The 17,684-nt window shown below is 44.8% G+C and overlaps 1 protein-coding gene across 1 annotated transcript in view; it reads left to right on the top strand.

Moving 5' to 3' along the window:
- Nucleotides 1–17,684, top strand: part of PLCL1 (phospholipase C like 1) — a 45,438-nt gene that overhangs the window by 14,430 nt on the left and 13,324 nt on the right. The window contains exons 3-4 of the mRNA XM_009284678.1: nt 1,830–1,905; nt 5,798–5,907. Of these exons, the coding sequence (XP_009282953.1) occupies nt 1,830–1,905; nt 5,798–5,907 (186 nt within the window). The remainder of the gene's footprint in view (nt 1–1,829; nt 1,906–5,797; nt 5,908–17,684) is intronic.

Below are 17,684 nucleotides of genomic sequence, written 5' to 3'. Positions count from 1 at the left end.
CGTGGAGATGCTGGAAGTGCCTGGCTGGACCAGGCAGTGCGGGCATTGGCTCACGGGCCCCGTGTCTGCATGTGCAAGAGATGCGCGTTTGGCCTCTGGCTGCCTCTGTAGTGACTTGTAGGTTCTCGCTCTCTTTACTGCTCAGACCAACTTCACCAACTTGGCGGCCGAACTAGAAATGGTGAAGGCTCCTTCAGCACAAAATGACTATGTGCTGTGGTACAGAAAAGCCAGGGGGTGGGTAGAAATTGTCATTTCTTTCTAGACAACAAGAAAAAATACCAAAGAGGAAAAAATCAACACAATGCACGAACAAGCAAGTAATAAGAATGAAAGGCAAAGGATACTATCGAAAGTAATTTCAATCTCAGGCATAGCCACTGGGCAAGTTCTGTTAAAAAACAATTTTGCACTCTGTAGATGTATCAGGCTTTTTTCTCTCTGCCTGAGAAGCTGGTAATGGATTTTGTTTTTCTAATGTTCTTGTTTATATCAAAGCAAAGGCATAGGTATTTTTATTAAATGCAGCCTGTCTTAATAGGTTTAATTAGAAATGAAGGTGGCATGAGGAGCAAAATTTGGATCTGAATTTCTCCAGAATTTGGAAGTTCGGGTGTGAAAAGTGGAAGCATCTCTCCTCCCTTGTATCTAATTAAAACAATAAGACATGCTAATTTGCAAGTGTTAATTTAATACTGTTATACTGTCTTCCACTAAAATCATTGAAACCTACTAGTTGTGTTTTCATATTTAGTGTGTTTGAAAGTAGGAAGGCTTTTAGCAGTTGTAGCATTTTGGCAAAGCTTTCAGATGGTGGCTTCTGTAATTTCAGGATGTAACATTAGGCAGTATTCAGTTTGCTTCACTTTTAATTGGCACCGCTCTCATGCTGCTTGGATTTGATTGGGTTTTGTGGTGTACGTCTCAGGAGAGTGAAATTATTCTCAGGCATAGTTTGTTATACAGCATGTTCTTGCCTTCTGTAACAGATGTATGTGCCGCCTTTTGCAATTTCGCAGAATATAGCATTGGAACAATTTGCTTGCTTGCCTGGGCTTCTGAAGGGTTTTGGAAGGTTTGTTACCATCAAAGGAGAATAACATTAGCAAGAAGGGAGGCTCAGGAAACTTGTCATGTAATGGACACTTCATCTGTTTGCTGTTAATGGGCTACTCTAGGAAGATGCATAAGTATGGCTATATCTTGAAGCTTGTGAGTAGGCTTGTTGAAACTGCCTGCCTCTTTTGTTTTTGTTTTTTTTTCTTTTAAACTTCAGTGGAAATGTTGAAGATAGGGTAGGATTTGGATTTGAATTTCTCCAAAGAGAAACTCAAGAAATACTGTAGCTGTCTGAACTGCTGTAGGGCATAAAGTTCAGCACAGGCTTAAGTACCTCTTGAAATCAGCAGTATTCATGACTTGGTAACATTTTTGATAACCACTTATGTCAAGGACTCTACTTATTTCTCCTTTTGTTTCAAGAAAAGTACTAAATTAGAAAGGGCTCAGTTTCATGTAGAATGAATTTTTTTTGTCTGCTAACTCTGCTTTCTTCTGAAATCACTTGTGTTTCCTTCACGTTATTTGCAGTGGTATCTCACTGATGTAAAACAGCTGTTCTTTAACTTCTGGAGCAAAACATTTTCTGAGCAACTGTCACATAGCTTGATACAGATCTGGGAGCCCTAATGTGAAGGAATGATCCAATCTTTATAGTGTTGCTTGCAGAGCAGAGCTCTTTTTAAGTTTGAACCTTTCTACTTTTCTGTGGACTAGATGTTGCAGGAAACCCTAGTGATGCTGCTTTTTTTCCATTTATTTTCTGACAGATGATTCAAGAGAGCAGGGTTCTCATCGAGATGGCAGACATCACTCACGACAAGATTGTTCAGTGCCAGAAAGCAGGTAATCCTTCTTTATTGTGTAGTTCTGGATGTGAGATGGGAAACGATGTGCCATAATTTACTTATAGTTTGTGATTAATGCAGCATCTTTCACCTGGTATTTAAGTGAGCATCCCGGTCTTCCCTTGGCAGACTCCACCCTCCTGAAGGCTCATCCTCCAGTAGCAATGCAGGCGTGGGATCAGGGAAAAATCCTCAGCTTTCACCTTAAAAGCTATTTCTCCATCTGCTCTACAGCTCTGAAATGTCTGACAGCATTTAAATTAGTCAAATGAACCAGAAAGGCATTCAATTAAAAAGAGGGAGTGAGAAGGTGTGCTGCTTTTACTGAGCTCTATTCTCTACCACAATCGTTCCCTTAAACGCAGAGGAGGCAAGAGGTTTTGAAACCCACAGGACCAAGCTCTGTTGCCTACCTTTACTTACTTTTGCTGTTTAGGTTTGTTTTAGACCTTGGAAACTTACGCCAATATAATTCCATTGTATCACAGTGTGGCTATGCATTATGTACATCAGGTATATGGGCGCAAACCACTGTATACAGTAGGCTTAAAGTAGATCATATGTTGCTGGTGTATTGTACTGGATGTCTTTATCCGAACTAGGGCTCTGTCTCGTGTGCACCAGTAGAAGGGGAAGAGGTGGTTTCAGAAGTGGCCACCCGTGTGCTGTCTGCTCTGCTGCAGGTTCACACTCCTTTTTCAGGATGGTAGAAATCACCAAAGTGCCTGTGATTCACAGTTCAGCAAACTGAATTCATGCACACCCCTCTTCATCATTTGTTCAGGATAGCAGGCTAGACTCTGAACTGGGACATGTCTCCTGTAGTTTCCACTGATACACAAGAATAAGCCCTGCTAGAGAGATAAGAGTCCACATTTGGCGGTGGTAATCCTCTACAACTAAATCCATCAGCTTTCATGTATCAGAAACCATGCTGAATAAATACACGCAGTGTATTCTGTTAGGGGTTTACACTGCAGAAATTAAATCTGTTTTCAGTTCATTTAGTTGTACAGCTGCACCTTCCCTAACCTGTAGCAGGCCTTGAAGGTCAGTAATGCAAACACTTGCTACTGCATTTAATTTGTGTTCTTGGGCATAGACTTCTGGGACCACAACAATCATAAATACTATTCTGATAGGCATTTTTGGATTTGGCAAGTGATGCAGGCTACAGCCATTTGCTTCTATTAAATCTGAATAATGAATGAAATGGATGTTTTGTAGTAAATCCTTTAATTCATCTTTTTAATTAGAGGAAATTTGGAAACTGTTTCAACAATAGCATTTAACTGATTTTTATGTGGTGCAAGAGCAGGGTGTAACCTAGTCCTTGCTCTTTGAAATTCAGAGCTCTGGAGCCATGCTGGCACTGTGGTAGCAAAGTGAGTAGAGGCAAGCAGCTATGCCTTGCTGGATTTCATGGGCTTCATCTTGTGTCATGCTTTGGCTTCTGTGTATCTGCATAAGCAGCATAAATGTCCCCAGCCCAAAGCCTTCATCGGGTGCAGAGGGTTTAGGAATGGGACAGTGACAGGAAAATGCAGCTCCGGGGGTCTTTCTAGGTGGTATAATTTAAGAGCAATACTTTGCACTAAATTAGGCAGACCCTCAGCAACATCAGCCAGCTTTCTCCCCACCCTGCTCTGTGCACAGAGAGAAGAACCCACAACACTTGCCTGAGCACTGGCATCTTTGTGAGCGGAGGGCTGGAGATGTGTGCAGAGAACACGATGCAGGACCATGCCACCACGCTGATGTCCAGACTTCCATGCAGTTCCCCTATGCTTCTTTCCCCCAGCAAAAAGATGGATTTCTCAAGATTGTTCTCTTTGCTGCTGTATCTACTTGTATTTTCATTTGTTTTGCTTTGTTAGCCTTAAAATATCATTTCTGATTGAGAAGAAGGCTGGAGAGACATGAAGTGCTCTTCTGAAACCTCAGGATTTAGACAGCAGAAAGGAGTAGGGGAGAGAGGATCCCTCACCACGCTCAATTGCCGATTAGTTTGTTGCAAATGTTACCCAGGCAAATTGTTAAATAACATTTTCAATATTGCAAGATGAAGCACTCAAAATTAAGAGGTGTCAGAGGTACAGTTGCCTGTAACATTGTCCTTCACTTCACCCCAGTCCTGCTCCCTTTGAACATTTGTTCCCACCAGACCTCTGCTTCACATTACAGCCTGTTTTGGACTGCGCTCCCTGTGCCATGGGGTCCTGCCTACTCCCCCAGATGACTTCTCAGGTGGCTGGTTTTGTTGGTTTTTTCTCATGTGCAGTCTCAGCCCTGGTCAGCAGCAGCTTGGAGGACCGAACTGCTAAATGTTTTCGTTGGCGCTCCTACCCGCAGCCTAACAAATGTTTGTGGCCCCCTCTCTCCAGGGCAGCACTGTCTCCAGGTTACAGGTGGGGAAGTGAGGTCCAGAGGGAAAAATAACTAAAAGTATGCTGCATAAAGGCAGGGCTCTCCAAGTGGAGCTGACCAGCATTAGCCTTCTTATTTTTTTGGAGGACAAAGCGAGTCATTTGAAGGTTTTCTTTTACTTACTGAAGTGAAATGATTTGTAAGTCAGTTGGAACAAGGCACGCCTGCAGGGTAATCTTACTTGCGGTGCAATTATTTAGACTGATTTCCAAAGGACATGCTACAGGAGCTCTGTTACCCTAGACAGTTAAAACTTGTGAGTGGGCAACGTTTTGGAAAATAAACAATAGAGAAATCTTGCATTGTGTGGGGTTGAACTGCCGCAGTGTTACTGAGCTCCTGGAGTTGGTACAATGCAAGAGGAAGCCTATTGCTAGTCTTGAAGGAGCGCTTCGGGCAAGCTACACCAAGTGCAAGCCTGTCTTGGGCTGTCGGAGGACCGACTCCTTCAGCAGCCCACTAAACAGCACTCTGCGTCTACTCCGTGCAGGTGTTCTCTCAATGGGCATTTCTTTGACGTCATTTCAATGAAGCTCGAATTTGTGAGTGACATTTGCCTTAAAATGTTAAGGGAGGAAAAGGTATGAAAATTGGAGATGGAAATCAGTTTGTTCAGCCAGGATGGGCTTCAGGCATTTTGGAGTGGTTTAGTGCCAATTTGGCCTTTGTAAGGTACAAATTAAGGGAACACAAGCAACTCTCTCTCCATTTTGTCTCTTAATCCACAGCAGACTCAGAGAAATGTTTGCATACACTGTGCAAATCTTGTGGAATTGGTGGGCTAATTGGACTTGCTGAGGTTTTTAATCTGCTCCCAGATTTCCTGAATTCTTGTATCCAGCAACAGATTCGCAGACATTTGCCACAGAAACTAGCAATGAAATGTAACAATTCCCAGGGCTGTGGCTGGAAGTCTCAGTTCTCCAGGCTGCAGGAATAGCAATCCTGTGATTAGCAGTATGCGTTTCTGACATAATTTATCATTGTGAAGTACAAGGGCTTTTCTGTATGACTGTGATTAAGATTAATGAGGAGCTGCGCATTTGAGTCTGTATTTGCTGTGCTGAACAGGTATCTTCCAACTCTGTGAGACTGCCTTCCAAGGTACAAAATCGTCTATTCAAGGAGAGTGACAAGCGACTGCCTTTTGTCGCAATACTGCCAGCAATGCAGACTGCAAGCAGAAGCGCTGGATGAGTGTTTGTGCGGGGACCAGGTGTGTGCCTGTGTGGGACCCCAGCACTGGAAAGGAGAGTTACATATAAAGTGGAAGCACAACCGCAAGATTGCACATGACCCTTTTATTCTGGAAGATGCTGTCCGGGATGGGGTCATAACTGGGAAGGGGAGAAACACAGAAAGAGGTTGTAGGAAGTACCAGCTGTGAGACTGAAAATGCTCACTGAACGTTTTATAGGGGAAATCAGTCATGCACTGGGTGATGTAGCTATCTGTATTTTTAGGAATGGAATTCCACGAAGAGCTTCATAACCTCGGGACAAAGGAAGGTTTGAAAGGAAGAAAATTAAGCAAAGCCATTGAGAGTTTTGCATGGAATATCACAGTGCTGAAGGTAAGCACAGAAAACACCACCTTGTGTCTCCTAGTAACTCTATAAGCAAACCTGTGCTCTTTTAGCTCATCTATTTGTACTGTCTCACTAATACTGAAGCAACATTTTGTTTTAATGGGATGTATAAATTACCCCCAATTATTGAGATTTATCAAATATATCTAATTACACCTCTGTAATTAGAATTGGAATTCCAATTCCAATTGGAAGCTGTGGAAGGGAATTTATCTAAGCCTGAACAAAAGAGGAAAGGTAGCTTGTGGTTTGTATGCCCAGGGACCTTGTTTTGGTTGTCTGTTCTGCCCCACACACCCTGAATGTGACCTGTCTGGGGTAACCGTATCTCAGATACTTGTTTTATAAAAGGAGGACTAGAGCATCTCTTTGGGAAGGGACGGGGCTGAGGGGAGTGTCATGAAAAAACACGAGGAATATTGTAGATCCTGCAGAAATGTCAGGGTTATGTTTCAGAAGTGGAGCATTATCCAAACAGCTAAAAAAGGGAGGGATGAAAATCCCTCCATCCTGGCTGCGCAGTGACGCGCTGCTCAGTGAGCACGTTACCCACCAGGCTTTAGCTACAGGTTTGGTACTGACCAGCCACAAATTGCCACAGTAGCTGGATGTCTGAGCCTGAGTGAAGTTACCCAGCGACAGCCGAAGATGGAAAGAGGAGAGGATCTGGTGCAGCCATAGCAGATGGCAGGGAGAGGACCTGAGCCAAGCATTCAGGTTGTTAGCATTCAGCTCACGTCTTCTTTCACAGGCTCATTTCCCACCTTGCTCTGATAGATCACACTTTGATTTCCCCTCGCTCTCTCCCTGCTGCTCCCTCCCTCCAGCTCCCATTAAGCAGATTGCCCTGTCTGACAGCATCTTCCTGTGACTCCCCAGTGCCTTTCCCTTCGCTGGCATCCCAGGGCGAGCCAGCTGATGACAGGGAATTTTTACAAAGTTCCTCATCAAATATACACCTAAACGTAACATGCAACAGCGGTGGCAAGAGTAGTAGGAGATGCATGCTTCAGCGTCGTGGAGATGGAAAGAACGCTAACAGGTCCTGAGCAGGAGAGGGAAAAAGGAGTTGGGAATGAAGAGGCTGAGGGGCAAAACTGAGTGGGAGAGGCCATTGGTAGTAGAGAAGGGTTAGAGAAGACCTGGGGGACACCTGTGGTTCCTTGCATACCTTGTTTCACCATGAGAGAGGGAGAAAGTGAGTAATGGAGTCGGTGTAGGCTCAGTTAATAGGACCTGTGATGAAGAGAAAAGGCAACCAATTCAAACGTGATAGAAGGGACTGACCTTTTCCACATAGCATAATTGAGGCAAGTAGCTAAAGAGGACAAAAAAGCCCCCACGCTAGGCAGTTCTGAACATTAATCTGAATACCTTTAGCTGTGTTAGGTAAAATGAATATCTCATGCTCAGAGTCACTCTAAACACAGTCAGGGTTACTCTAAACTTTTCCATTTTTAGATGTTTGTCAAATGAGAAGTTCAGACTTCTGAGGGTGACCTCTGATTAATGAAGGTACAAGTAGTGTATCAGAGAAACATTTCCCATGAAAAATAATTGCTGCCTAGCACATATTGTCAACATAGTGAAAAGCATTTCAAACATCTAGTCAAGGTCAACGTGTTTGAATTGGCATGTTTCATTTCTAAGCCACAACTACTTTTTTACCTTTCTCACATAGTAAAATGTTAACAGAGTTTGTGGCAACTACCCACAGGTATAAATGCACATGAAACACCTTTTCATTCTGACTGACGTCCAACTCAGCAATGACATTAGGCAACTGGCAATGTGGTTGTCAAACCTCAGATGTCTGATACGAGACCGTCAGTCATTGTTCTTACTTTTAAACTTTTTTTTTTTCCTTAAAGAATACTGTATTTCGGTGACCCTGCCCATAACAAACCTATTTGCTGGTTACAGCTGCATCTCATGTTTGGCACTGACTCTCCTCTCTGTGCTGGTGAGAGCTCTCTGGGAGGATTTGGTGAGGAGAGACCAACAGCCCTGTCCCACTCAATCCATCAGTGTCCTTTGTATGTCTAGTGCCACGGTGGTCACTACAAATATATTTCACTATATTGGCAGTGAATAGATGTTGGTATAGTGATGTAAGAAAAGAAGAGAAAAAAATATCCCATAACATCTCGCAAATGCATCAGCTGCTTTACACTAGATGAGGTGAGTGAATGGCACAACACCAACGGGAGAAAGCCTCTTTGTGTGCTCGAGGTTGTTGGAGGCAATTACATCATGCGGCAGTAGTCAGTTTGTGTGAGGTGCAAGTGAGGAACAGCAGGTATTATGTTGTGCTTGTGCCTGCCAGGTGATTAATAGTCTTTTCCTAGGCTAGTGAAGCAAAGGCATATTTAATTAATGTATTTTGTTGTGAAGACTCATTGCAATAGGTAAGCTTTGAAGACAAAGAGGGGATGCAATAAGAAATTGCTACTGGCAAAATCATTAAATAGTTACAGAGTGCAAGATTAAAGTATATTTTCTAAAAATCATAACTGGGCATTCTTCGTGTTTAAAAATGCCCTGAGGTACTTTTAAGAGGTACCTAATGAGAATGAATCAAAATAATATGTCATTTTCTTCTTTAGTTTATATAAACTTAATTACATATTAGTAATACCCACTTTACATATTAGTAATGCCCACTAGAAGGACAAACTGTTTGCCAGAACATAAAAATGTTAGTAAGAACAGGGACGTTATAACTTGATGACAGTCAGCTTTGACATATATACGTATTTTTAAAATGTCACATTTTCTTATTTGGTCCCACATCGGGTAAAATACTGTCAGGCTTGCAGTCAGTAATACTGAGAAGCACAATGTCAGTACAATAGACAGAAGAATCATGTTCTCACAGCGACATTACAAGAATGGTTATGATCCCAAATTTAGTCTCATTTTCATTTTTATTTCCATGCACCACCGTCTCTGTGCCTCTGTTTTCCTTTCTGTATTTAATTAAGTGCCAGTAAAATGCAAAGGTGGCAAAAGAAATTTTGTGTTTACCACCTCATGGGGACCGTGGTGCTAGGAACCATTCATTTCATCCTAACGAGCATGCAAAACCGCTTGGCTTGGCTTTTTTTGCATCAGAAAAAAGCACCTCTTTTGCATCAAAAGTTCACAATTCATTTTCATGAGATATTTGCCCATTTTTAAAACAAGCGACTATCCATTTCATGCAGTGAAGGAGTTCACTTGGTTGCGTGGGCTCATGCTTGTTTCTCCCTAGATGCGGGTGTTCCTCCCGCCTTCCCCTGATGAGGTCACCTCCTTCGTGGCACGTGTGGCCACTTTTGCAGGCAGGTGTGAGCTGCTCCTCCTGCCTGCGCTTGGAGAGGTGGGGGGCGCCGGGCTGTGTAAGGCAGAAGCTGAGAAGCCTCGTTAGGGCAGTTCTGGCTTTGAGCTAACGAGTCCTCCTGAGAGCTGGGACATAACCACTTGCATTCGGTGCCACCGTAGAGCACTAGATGGCTTTCAGGTCAGGTATGCTCACGTACGTACGGGCAGTAAGCGTGCAGGGCCAGCTTGGGTCTGCTCCCAGCCCTCTTGGCTGCCACCTCTCCTGGAGCCCTTCTTCCCACTCTGTCTGCCTCTCCCACGGGTTCTTGTCCCGAGTGTTTTCCAGTAACTGAGGTATTCTCAGCATCTGTCACATGTGCAAACCACTGCTTTAGTGACTGTTTTACGAGTTTTTGAGAATGTTCTGGGGAAAAAAAAGTAGCCTGCAAAACTGCTCTCCTTGCTGAGGCAAAACTGTCATGGACTACCAGGAGGTGTTTACTTGGGCAAAGAAGTTGGGATCCATCTGAGTCCAAAGAACCTGGCAAATAAGCCAAGCAAAGTTCAAGTGTGTTGACTGTGGTTCAGATGTATTGCTCTCACGTGGACATGCTTTGTCTGTCTGCAGACATATTTCGCTGGGCTATCTGTGGTTTGGTGGATCAGCACATACGAAGTCTAGGAACAATACCACCAAATACTTGCCTGCATGTTGATGGTAAATATCTAGATAGTTAATATACCAACATACTGACTTATTTATAGACAAAACATGGGAAGACAAAGATAAAGTGGCATTTACTGTTTTGGTCTTCTACCGAAGGGGAAAACACCCAAATGTTTGAATCTAGTCTCTGCTCTGAAATGCATTTGTGTTTTTTTAAATCTTTTTTGCTGCCATGGTGAGATTTCGCCTCTGCTGCCATAAGTGTGTTCTGTCTTACTAGGACTCCAACTGTTAGTGCATGCTACAAGACATCAAGTGGTTAAATTTTCAGGGATCATTTCAGCACCCGTCCATGAGTGTATCTACTAATTATCCTGCATTTAAATTAATGCTGATTAGATGTATAAAGAGAGAGGTTGCTGAATGCAGAAGGTGTACAATTATTAAATTGCTAATGCAGTTCACTCTTTGGGGGAGAAATCCACAATTTTATGATGTAGTCGTGATCAATGTTAGCTCTGGTGTAAGTGGTTTTATGCAGCAAAACTGTGCACAAATAGCACTTTTGGAGGATCATGTCCACAAATGACCTGTTTCTTCATCACAGTCATTTGTGACAATCAGCCTTCAGTTGCTTGGGAGACCTGCAGCATCCAGACCTCTCACTTGGGTAGCAGAGCCCCAAATGTGCACTTTGAGGCTACTTGTAGAGGTAAAAGCCAGATTTCTGAAAGATGTACATACAGACAGCCATATACTTATCTGGCTTCACCTAAACTGAGCTGAATTTAGCATCACTACAACATATCAGTTTTCTTAAGGAAGAAAAGCAACATATCGGACTGTGATTGTTATTCTAAGGCACCTTATGCACAATGGTACCACACAGAGTTGCTGCTGATCTTCGGAAGAACTAGATCCGTTCACAGCCTTAATTTAAGGATTATTATAGTTCACTGTGGGATTGTTTTTGATGGATACTCTACAGTACTCTATACCGTCTTGTAAGTAAGATTTATTTGGGTCTTTTTACATCAGTCCTTTTTCCTGTAGTTAGGCAAGAACCATGGCTTCGCTCCTTGGCATGCTACAGAGTGGACAAAAGAGCAGCATGGCAGTATCTTGGGGACATTTCATGTAATTAAGCACACTGGTAGCAATATATTCTATCAGATGTCATATAATTGCTGCCAAAGGATTTGTGCAACAATTTACGCTGTCTAGATCTTAAGCGAGAGCACGGTGAATTCATGAGCCCCTGTAAAGCTGCTGCATTCCATGTACCGTATATTCTTTCCCTGTAAGTGTCAGTTACGCTTCCCCCTGCCCCCTGAAAAAGCCCTCGTATCTTATGTCCCTCCTTTTCCCAGTATATTTCTGTGGACATAAGCACATCGGTGCTCAATTTGTGAAACTGCAAAAATAGATGAAATATAAGCCATAGTGGCGTAGCAACAATTTCTTGTGATTTGCTGTCATCTTGTGACAGTGATAGTCCAGCAAGAGCAGTAGGCAGGACTAGTTTTCGTGGCAGAGACTTCACGCTTGTCTTTAAATGCAGGACTTGTTGTATTGTTCCGTGTCTACTCATCTCCAGACCTCCCTAGATAAATGTTTTGAATGTGGTTACCCCAAAGGCTCTTTTTCTAGAGGTTAAATGCCTCTCCTGCTGTCTAGTCCCCATGTTGTTTGTATTTCCTTTGTTGATGCAGTTCAGAGCGGTGTTTCTAACTTTTAAACCTCTCCAGACTGTGTGCCCTGGCTGCTTTTGAAGGATCTGCTGCCTTACTCCAAGACTGGCTCAGCTGCAGCTGAGATTGGCTGAGCCAATCAGTCTTTGGTGAGACGACAGATTTTACAAACATATGAGGAAATGCAGAGCTGCTCAATTATTCACGTAGTTACTAGATCAGGTTGGTCTCTTACACATGAACTGAAGGACAAAAAAGAAAAAACCCACAAAACATCTGGCTTTCTGAGAGAGTGCTAAAGAGAAGGTGAAAAGGTGTCCAGCAAGGTCAACATCCGTTTATTGTTGTAAATACCAGCCTGCTTGGCTTGAAGCAGTTTATTTAAAAGTAGAGGGCAAGGTGAGGAAGGAGGTAGGTTTAGGTTGTTCCTTATTGAGCATGTGAAGAGTCTGGAGGAGCGGTGTGGGAGCGCAACTCATTCCTGGGCCCTTCACATGCTTTGAATGCGGTGGTGAGTGCAGTGGAGGCTCCCAGCTCTGGAGCTCGTTTCGAGGGCAAAGCCTGTACTCCTGGCCCTCAGGCCATGCTGCAGGGCTCATCTGTCTCTGGGGAGATGTTTCAAGATTTTTCTGGGATAGGGGGATTTAGAGTCCTTTAAATGATATTGAGTTACAAGATAAGAAGGTGAAAGTGTGTGATTCACATGCAAAGCTGTTTTGATCTGTGTATTTTGTAAACCAACAGAACCAAATGGTGTAACTATTAGGTAGGCGGATCCTTCTTGTACATAGCAGAGTGCTGTTTGCTGATTCGGCTGGTAAATGCCTCCTCGAGCTCTCCCCTAAACTGCTCACAGCACTGGCTTTTGCCTTTCTTGCCCAAGCCCAAAGGCAGGAACCAGAGCTCTTTAAAAGACGCCTAGTCTCAGTGGATTTTGTCAGTTGTATCTGGTAATGGAAACTTCTCAAGTTACTTCAACAGTGTGTATCAGGGTAAAATGAGTGTAATCCCAGTCTCTCAGCGGTACTAGTTAATCAACTGGAATATCCTGTTCTTCTTGGCCATCAGCCATGTGAGCATTGCTGGGGGAGGATGTAGTGAGTAGTCTCAAACAAGTACCGCATGGCCTCTCTGGGTACCTGGCTGCTCCCTGCAAGCTTTTGAAGCCCTAATGGTGTTTCTGACAAGGTCTCTGTTTTCTTGGCCAAGGAAAATTTGAAGACATGAATTAGATTTAGAGCAAATTAAATATTCACGTGTGTTTAAAATATACATGAAGGCCACCCAGGCAATCTTAAATCTGCAAGTACCAAATGCTGGCAACAGCAGGGACTAATGGGGGAAGGGAGAGCAACGACCACCAGGGTTCACAGCTCTTGCTCCTTCATGATACTGTGAGTTTCTGAGATGTGTTAGGGCATGGAGTCCCGGGATGGCTTTACAAAGAGGGGAGACTTTGTCCCATATTAGCCGGTTATTCCTAGGTTTTTGTCCAATACTGGCACAGCAGGAGCGTTTCATTGACTGGCAAGAAGCAATTGTCCAGACATTCAGATCAGGCAGAGTCGGTGCTTAACTGTCCAAGGCACAGGGATCCACGTGCACCTGCACTCACCTGCCTGCAGCGCTGGTGCTTGTGATGAGCAGCACTCACCTCCCCGCCTCGCACAGCCCCTGCAGGACCAAGCCCAATTAATAGTTTCTGTTCATTCAGGGATCACGCACCATTTTCTGACTTTTCTCCAGCCTTTAACAGCTATTTGGGTGCATAGAAAATAGGACTGGAAGGGCCTGTGAGAGGCTATGTAGTTCCTCCTGCTGCCCCAATGCAGGATCAAACTGAATATTTAGCTGCTGTGGATCTAAGCCCTGCTCAAATACTTGGCGTGGAAGGTGCTTGGTATGAGGTTGTGGTGTTCTCCGTGGTGACACCCAGTGTCCGAGGGACCCAGGGACCTGCAGTCACTTGGCACTTGGGGAAAGAGCTGATGGCCAGAGTCATCTGAGCAGAAACGTGGGTGTCTGCCATTTTTCTTACTTCCCTCTTCCTCCTTCAGTGCCAGGGCTCTGCTCCCACAGATGTTTCACAACAGTGGGTTTAGGGACAAGACCATCTTGCAATCAGTGTGGGACCCAAGTGTAGGACAGACCAAAAATGGAGGGTCACCAGAGTTCATCCAGAAAACAAGTGCTGTGAGCTGCCTTCCTTTGGTGTAAACCTTTTTTAAATTTTTTTTTTGGGGGGGGGAACTGCAATCCAAAGTTCTGCATTTCAGATGTAAATATTATTCCTTCAGTTCCACTGGGATGGGTTTGTATGTGTGCAAACACACATGCATGCATGTATATAGGAGGTGAGACAGGCCATCAAATATATATGCAGAACAACAGTAACTTTGGGACAAAAAGAACAGATTAGAGAAATGAAAGATGGTATGAAAAGCCTCGAGTGATATCTTGCTTAGCTCATTTTCCTTGTAATTGACTAAAATAAGCCAGAGAGAGACAGCAAGCAATCTTGTGATGTGCCTTTTATTTTGAGTGATGTGAAAAATTGCCAAAAGCCACGGATCCGATGCCAAGCTGCTGGCTGTGCACGCAGGGCAAGGTGCATCGCATTGCAGCGACGGTGGTGGGAGACAGGGCCAGGAGCATGCAGGGTCGCGGTGCCTGGCGCCCCTTGTGCCAAGGCCACCTTGGCGGCACGGGCTTCGAGCCCGACAGAGGGTTGGCATGCTGAGGTGCCAATTTTAGCATCACTTCACAAATGGAGGCTTGTCAAGATGTTTAAATAGCGCTAGTCTGCCAAAATAGATGCCTATCTCTCTCCCTGTGTAGGCTGGCTGCTCAGTGAAGCCCCCGGCTTGGTCGGCTGTCCTGTCTCAGGTACCCCTCTGTGCCTCACTGTCATCTCCATCTTCCCTGTCTCTTCTCCCCAGCCTCAACTCCCCCTTCCCTCTGTGTCGCCCCAATTGTGCGTATCATCTAAATAATGCTAAAGCAGTGGGAGAACGACCACGTTCTTTGTCTTACCCTTGCGTCCGATTCTCCCCCATCCTTGATCTAGACTAAACTTCTCATGACGCTAAAGCTGTCTCTGCCTGTGATGTGGTTTGCATGAGTTTATCGCTCCGTATTCATGACGACTTCACTCTGGGGTAGCTGTGTGGGATCTGGCTCTCTGCTGTGCTCCTGCTGGTGGGGCAGACCCCATCGCAGCCTGAGCCCCAGCTGCGCTGCTGCCGTCTCTCTTCTCTACCAACATGGCAGGGATTTTAGCACCTGGGTGTGAAGGCCAGCTTCTCTCAGGGGAGTGGATCATCCTGTCCAAAGACTGCGCATCTGGAAAAGTAATTAATAACGTTCAGGTAATGATGTGTGAACACAAAGAGTCTGTTCTCTGAATGCTGCTCTGAGCAGTAACAAGATTATCACCTGTGAGGAGGTTATTTGAAAAATCAGCGGGTAGGATTACAAGTTCCTTGAGGGAACTCATCTTTTGAGGAAAAGGCACTACTCCTGCACAGTGTGTGCCTGAGCAGAACTCATCTTTTGAGGAAAAGGCACTACTCCGGCACAGTGTGTGCCTGAGCAGAACTGAGCAGAACTGAGCTGGAAAATGGGTAGTACTAAGGGGCGGGGGAAGATGACTGAATGGCATAATGTTTGTAGATGGTTCCCCACTAAAGGAGGGTTGCTTGGGTGTAAAAACTGGGTCAGTGTCATCTCCCATCCCTTGGAGGAGGAGATGGTGAAGGCAGGAACTGCAAGTGGCATAGGAACTTCAGCAACTTCTGCCACTGTCCCCTTCCGTGCAACGATGACATTTTCATCTGAGACATGATATCAAAGACTGCCGTACCCAGTGGTGGAGTTAATTAACACAATCTGGAAGACATGGAAGCTGGGAATCTTGTTTGTGCCTGTCTGACAACATGACCTCATTCAGAGGAATTAAAAGGTCTTTAATGAAAGTATAAGTTTCAGCAGAAATTCACACATTTCTTGCTTTTATCTGTCAATGGCTGCACTAAGAAAGAAAGAAAGAAAGAAAATGAGCAGCTGCCTCTGTGAGGTGTTAAAGATTGCATAATAACCCAAGCCAAGCTGCCAGCCCTGCCACATGCAGCTCAAGCAGCGAGGCAGTGTGCTGGAGGGGCAGGAGCCTTTCCTCCGGGTCCTTTCCCGGCCCGTGGGGTGGCATTGGGCTTGTGCCCCAGGCGGTGCTCCTGCCCCAACACCTGGCACTAGTGAGGGGCTTGGAGAGACCTTTTCCTTCCCAGGTTGGCAGTGTCCCGTGGTGCCTTGCCTGGATGATTATTCACGACACTGAAGACCTTGGTGGTCTTTTTCCTTTGCTCCCTTACATTCACTGTTGATGTTGTTTCAGGGTGGTCAGTTAAGCAGTGCGGTATTTCTCATGGGCCGACACACACAAAATGGATGTTTTTTCTTGGACTCAGGGACTGACTATTGCTTAGAAAACTCCAGTTATCTCTTTATGCAACTTGGAGGATTCCTGATGTCCCTTAAATAATATATGAGAAGTGAGATTCAGTTGCCTGGTTATTTATTATTGAAAAGACACGTTACATTTTTAAATAATTTCAGTTGTATATTAATCTCCATTATTTAGCAAATTCACTTTACAACCTAGAATTTGCTTTTGCTGTGCTCATCTCATCCCTCCCCAGCTAGCACAGGTTGCCGCTTCTGGCCTATGTAGAGACGACACTGATGGTGCCTGCCAGGGTGTGTTTTAAACTGTTGAATGCCATTGTGAATCAGCGTCCTGTGTCCTGGTAAAGATCTGGCGGAGCTGTGATTGCTTCAGGGCTAACGAAATGCAGGTAGAGAAAACTCCCTTTGTTTTCCTCCAAACGTGGAGCTCGTGTGTGTCAGCTCAGCACCCTGCCTGAGTCAGGGTAACCCACAGGCTCTGGGAGGATTTTTACCCAAAACAGTCGTGTTCCGACACTGTGAAATTCCCCGGTTCATTTAGACACGGGTCTTTGTGCCACCGGGGAGCTTCTCCTTTTGGCAGCCTGTGTGTGCATTGCCGTCGTATGAGGGAGCGTGTGTCTGAGCAAAGGGCTCCGTTTCTAGGTGGCCCATGGCCGGACAGAGCAAGAGGGAATTGCTGCCTGAAGCCTCCACCCACAGTCATATTTTCTGAATTTGTGTAGGGCTGTTGAGTGTCAGGGAGAGACCGGGGTACTGATTTGCACATGGTGGGAACATTAAGAGAGGATCGCTTGTACATTGTTTTTTCTCCAGCATTTGCTTATTGTTAAATCTGCATTGTGCTGTTCTCTGGGAGCTGTAAACTGGTGCTAGCCTGAAACGGTTACGTTTGAATGTAAGCTTTGGTGTGTGCCAAGAGGTTTAACGTCTTCTAAAAATTACCTTTGTGGTGTATTTTGAGCTCGTTACAGCTACTGTCAGAGGATCACATACAGTCTCCCAGTGCTTATAAATGATGGGAAGTTGACTGCCCCTCTTGTTATGTGAATTACATGCCAGCATCTACAAAACCCTGCTCCCTGGGGGGGGACGGGTGTCTAATTGAAGCTAACTCCCTGGGGGAGCTGGAGAGGTGATGAAAGCTGCCGGTTGCTCCATCGAAACTTCCTCCTTTCCCATTGCTGAGGTGATGGTTGGGTTTTCCCCGGCACTGTCAGTGGCCTTGGTCAAATCCAGTAATGTACTTTATAACTGAGGGATACCTGGCCCTTGTGCTTTGCTGAAGCTAGGGGCTAGCATGTCTCTGTATGAATGCCAGGTCCTCCCCCTCTCCCTCCAAAGCATAGATAGGAATCCTCTCTCCACGTGTCGGGATGTGCATAATACCATTGCTAGCCAGGACCTTTGACTTATTCTGCACTTGCGTGAGTACAGGAGTCAGGGGAGCTGAACTCTGAATCCAGCAGACAGTGATTTGCTGGCATGACTTTCCCCGTTTCATTGTGCCAGTCCAGCTTCCATTACTGCCTCCTGACATTGAAAAGAGAAAATGTTCATCCACACCACTGACATATTCCGAGGGCTGCTGTTAAAGAAATGAAACGCTATTTAACTCAATGGTGGTATTGATTCATTTT

The sequence above is a fragment of the Aptenodytes forsteri genome, unplaced genomic scaffold, assembly GCF_000699145.1.
Source record: "Aptenodytes forsteri isolate BGI_AS27 unplaced genomic scaffold, ASM69914v1 Scaffold183, whole genome shotgun sequence".
Taxonomy (NCBI): domain Eukaryota; kingdom Metazoa; phylum Chordata; class Aves; order Sphenisciformes; family Spheniscidae; genus Aptenodytes; species Aptenodytes forsteri.
This window is presented reverse-complemented; position numbering and strand designations above follow the sequence as displayed.